This window comes from Penaeus chinensis, chromosome 43 (assembly GCF_019202785.1).
Source record: "Penaeus chinensis breed Huanghai No. 1 chromosome 43, ASM1920278v2, whole genome shotgun sequence".
In the NCBI taxonomy this organism is placed as follows: Eukaryota; Metazoa; Arthropoda; class Malacostraca; order Decapoda; family Penaeidae; genus Penaeus; species Penaeus chinensis.
The window spans coordinates 74560-79559 of record NC_061861.1 but is presented as its reverse complement, the minus strand read 5'-3'; the positions used below and the strand labels follow the sequence as shown (position 1 = coordinate 79559).

Genomic DNA, 5000 nt, shown 5'->3' with positions numbered 1-5000 from the left:
GCTTCAGTGGCACGAAATATAAATACGTCTAGTGCCTCGTTCCGAAGTGCAAGTTCCTGTTAACGTATAGGACCTCGTACGCAGGGGCTGAGTTCCGGACGGGTGCTACTGACGGAGTCATCCCCGGTTGTGGAAAATAATGCCTCATCGGAGACAGGGTTAATCACCCGATCGGTCCTTCTTGCCCTGTGGACATCAAAAACGAGACTTTAGGCCTAAGGCCTTGCGACATTCCCTTGTACGACGGCGAAATGTTCAAGGAGCGTCAATTTGAAAGGTTGCTCCCGACGTTTGTCATCAATCCCACGAGAATCATTTAAGAACGCGAGGATTTCCACGGTCGATTTATTTTCGACATCCCTGCTGCCTATGCTGCCTGGGATTCCAAATAGATAAAAATCTAATTCAGGGTAAGGTTAGTAGATCCTGAAAAGATGCGAAAATTTAAAATAGGATTTTATTTTCTGTTTAATTAAGGTTTCGACGATCATATCTCTTTTAGTGCGAATTTTGAAAAATCCTTGACTCTTCAAAAGTCAGGTGATCATATTCTCTGGTAAGCAGTTGGCGGAGGTCTCCCCGTCACGATCACCTACTCTTGGGTCGTCTTCACAGCCATAATATCTCTCACTGACTTCAAGTTATATCTGGAAGGCTTTCAAGGACCTTTGTCACACATGTACATGTAAGGGAACACACATTTGCCAAAATATATTCACTTTGCGGGACCCAGCAACAGCTATATGGTTCTTTTGGAAAGAGTTAATGGACAGCCATGGGTGTGCCCTTCGGGTGCTCTCTTTCCTGAATATATGGTCAAGCAGGAACTTCCGATGTAAGTGCAGGGTCTCATCCCCTTGGCCAGATTATCGGACTATACAGAGCAGTTGCCCAATATTACGTCTGCGTGCCCGCTGAAGAACATGGTCCCTTTGCATCTGCTGAATAAAGAGCGGAAGCTTCAACTTGAAATACGTAACTTCCCCTCAGTGTTAATTCTTTCGAACGCAATCCTGCAGACCAGATATTATAAGGATAACATTAGGGTAACAGATTAATCCGAACTGACTGGTTTTATTGAGGGATCCCTTAACAAAACTAACCAACTAAAGGATTTTTATCATAAATAAACTCCGCATCAAGTGCATGCCCTGTAGATCACCTTTACAGCTAAATATTTTGAGTACATAGAGTGCTATACCTTTCAAAAACTGGATTTGGGCGGGGAGATAAAGAACTGCAATAGAAAGCCAACTAAGGTAAATTTACCCACCCATGTAAAACAAGGTTACGGTGTCTTTGTCAAAATATAATTCACGGAAAGGTCTGGAAAAGTATACCTCCAGTTTCCAAACTCCGCGCACAGTTTTCCTCTCCGACCCCCGCACTTTTATCGCTTTTGGTCGCTCGCCCTTAAACAAGATCATATAAAGGTGAAGAGGCACGTGCAGACCTGGCACTTGCTGATCGATAATAAGTGCAATATTCCAATGGGCAATCAATTTCTTGTTTATAAACACGCCGATAAAACCACCCACACGGAGCTCACCTATGGCTACGACCGAGACAAGTTCCAAGTCTGCTCTCCGTGGAGCAAACAGGGCAGTAATGATGTGGCGAAGTACAAGTCAAATTATTGTGTGCTGAAAAAGGGCTCCACAGGGCTAATATGCTCAAGCCAAACAAAGGGTAAGTTTCTAAAATGCCCAACAGTCGACTATCTCACTATTAACGTGAACTGCTCAGTCGATCTGGAAGGCCGAGACTATAGTGGTGAGTCATATGAATCTGCCAATTAAAGGACATGCTTAATATTAAACACACCTATGAGATCTCGTTGCCATTCACCAAAGGGTCAAATAAGCCCCTTCGGTCCGCACTGTAACGTGAGGAAACATCACAAGGAATTTTGTGATACGGAACTCTGCCACGACGTTCCTGGTCATATGTTCTACCTTGATTTGCAGAGAAAAACAGGGCAATCCAAGTTTAATTGGTTATATAGAACAAGCAGCAACCTTTCATATTACAAGTTTCAAGTTAGAGCGAATAATAAGTATGCAAGTGAATTCTGTATTGGTTTATTCAGTGAGAAGCAGATGGCACTCCCTGCCATACTGTACAGAATATCAGCATAAAAGGCAACTATTATGGATGATACTTTGAAGTATCCATTTTACAGCCACACTCGTTTTACTTAATACACACTCGAGGAAACTAGCAAAGGAATGTGGAACACCTATCTGGGAGAACAACTCGTCCACTCTCGAAAAGTGTCGAGGAAATTGACATTCATTAGTTTCTACTTATGCAGCAAGCCGTTTAGGCACTCAGCCATGACAATAAAATTTGACCACGGTTTGCGAGATCAACCTGTTTATGAAACTACTATACAAAGGGGAGTTAACACGAATGATGACACGAAATACTACAAATTAACGAGACTGTCGAATGCCTTACAGGAATTAAAAGCTTTGGTATTCGCTTCACGGGAATCTGAATTCTTCATAGGTTTTTATGATATGTTGAATAAGTATGATGTATAAGTTAAATTTGTCTTCCCCTTCTTGAAATTTGTTGACAAAGTACAGCATTGCAATATAACGATTGGACAGCAATATTTACCCCTTCACATAACGGTTAACAGGACATCAGTTAGATACATTCTAAAGACAACGATAGTTAAGGTGCAGATTGGAAAATGTTCTATATCTGGAAAACTTGACTACACTCCACAGTTTGTCCGTTTTAACCTTCAGAAAAACACACTGATGGCTTTTATTAACTAGAAGGCGACGTTTAAACCATCCTCGTTCCCCCGAGGTGGCTGGGATGATTGGAAGCCCGGGGAGGTATGTTCCTTCGATTGCGGAGGGGGACACTATCTATCGTATCGGACCTGCAACAACCCTTTCCCGCATCCCCTCTCTCTAGGATGTGTAGGGAGTGTGACCACCATGGTGTCCTGCAATGATCACATTTGCGATGACGAAGAGTTGATAACAATCAACAAAGAAGTGGTGGATGAGTTCACCGTAACACTCAACAGCCTGGAAGTGGCAGTTGGGGAGACCGTGAAATTTAAAGGTGACGTTTCTTCGTACACAAACTTAATGTACCGATATCCGCAGGGAACTCTTTACTGGATTCATGGGGAAACCGTGGAGAAATCATTGCCCATACTGAGAGGGCAGATTAAAAAATATTTCCCTCTCAGTGTCAATATAACATCATATTCAATGAGGGGGGTTTGGAGTTTGCGCTACACACTTCCCAAGCAAGGACAGAGCACTAAAGAACTCTTTTTCAAATACTATTATTTGATCCTTACTGAGAGTTATGTACTGGAGACTGGAAATGAGCTACGGCTATATCACCATACCGAGGAATTGTAACAGATATTACCTGGTTTCGTATACAGAATCGATTGGTATCAAAACAAAGCTTTCAGTTTGTCATCTCAACCCTAGCAAATCTTTGGACCCAACATCAGAAGCCTCAGCGACAAAAATATCGGAATATGGGAAGCAAAAATTAAGTGCGCAGGTGGAAGGAAAACTGTTGTCAGATATAAACTCATCGTAGTTATAGGCAAGATATCTGAGAAGCAATTCAACCACTAGGTGCCCAAGGCTCAGAAAGAGTATCCCAAACATGAGGACGGCGACATGTTGTATGAAAACATGGTAGCAAAGTTTAGAGGGATGGTTTATTTAGAGAAGGAGCATTACAGTTAAAATAACTTAATTGCTAATCTCTGCATACTTTTAGTTGTAGTAGTTTTGATAGCTGTCCGGGTGATTTTCTTCAATTATAAAAAAGTGCTTGTCTTGTCTGAAGAGCTGCAGCTCAAATAATTGTAGAGTTATATGGACAAATTTTCACCTCTTGTACAAAGTATACATGAAACCGCCACAGAAAGCATGTCAGATGACAGGAAGGAAACCTCGGATAAGGCTGAGGAATCTGAAGGGAAGGCGAAAGGAAAATCCTTAGAGGAGCATGTGAAGCATAAAGAGAAGAAGGCGAAAGGAAAATCCTTAGAGGAGCATGTGAAGCCTAAAGAGAAGAAGGCGAAAGATAAATCTTTAGAGGAGCATGTGAAGCCTAAAGAGAAGAAGGCGAAAGGAAAATCCTTAGAGGAGCTTGTGAAGCCTAAAGAGAAGAGGGCGAAAGATAAATCTTTAGAGGAGCATGTGAAGCATAAAGAGAAGAAGGCGAAAGGAAAATCCTTAGAGGAGCATGTGAAGCCTAAAGAGAAGAAGGCGAAAGATAAATCCTTAGAGGAGCATGTGAAGCCTAAAGAGAAGAAAGCGAAAGATAAATCTTTAGAGGAGCATGTGAAGCCTAAAGAGAAGAAGGCGAAAGGAAAATCTTTAGAGGAGCAAGCGAAGCCTAAAGAGAAGAAGGCGAAAGGAAAATCTTTAGAGGAGCAAGCGAAGCCTAAAGAGAAGAAGGCGAAAGATAAATCCTTAGAGGAGCATGTGAAGCCTAAAGAGAAGAAAGCGAAAGATAAATCTTTAGAGGAGCATGTGAAGCCTAGCAAGAAGAAAGCGAAAGGGAAATCTTCAGAGGAGCAAGCGAAGCCTAAAGAGAAGAAGGCGAAAGATAAATCTTTAGAGGAGCATGTGAAGCCTAAAGAGAAGAAGGCGAAAGATAAATCCTTAGAGGAGCAAGCGAAGCCTAAAGAGAAGAAGGCGAAAGATAAATCTTTAGAGGAGCAAGCGAAGCCTAAAGAAAAGAAGGCGAAAGGAAAATCCTTAGAGGAGCATGTGAAGCCTAAAGAGAAGAAGGCGAAAGGAAAATCCTTAGAGGAGCATGTGAAGCCTAAAGAGAAGAAGGCGAAAGATAAATCTTTAGAGGAGCAAGCGAAGCCTAAAGAGAAGAAGGCGAAAGGAAAATCCTTAGAGGAGCATGTGAAGCCTAAAGAGAAGAAAGCGAAAGATAAATCTTTAGAGGAGCACGTGAAGCCTAGCAAGAAGAAAGCGAAAGGAAAATCT

At 42.0% G+C, this 5000-nt stretch overlaps 1 protein-coding gene across 1 annotated transcript in view; it reads left to right on the top strand.

The window, feature by feature from the left end:
- Positions 1–3869: 3869 nt before the first annotated feature.
- LOC125048194 (DNA ligase 1-like) overlaps positions 3870–5000 on the top strand; it is a 1740-nt gene continuing 609 nt past the window's right edge. Inside the window, exon 1 of the mRNA XM_047646764.1 lies at positions 3870–5000. This exon is cut by the window's right edge and continues 609 nt beyond it. Coding sequence (XP_047502720.1) covers positions 3870–5000 — 1131 coding nt within the window.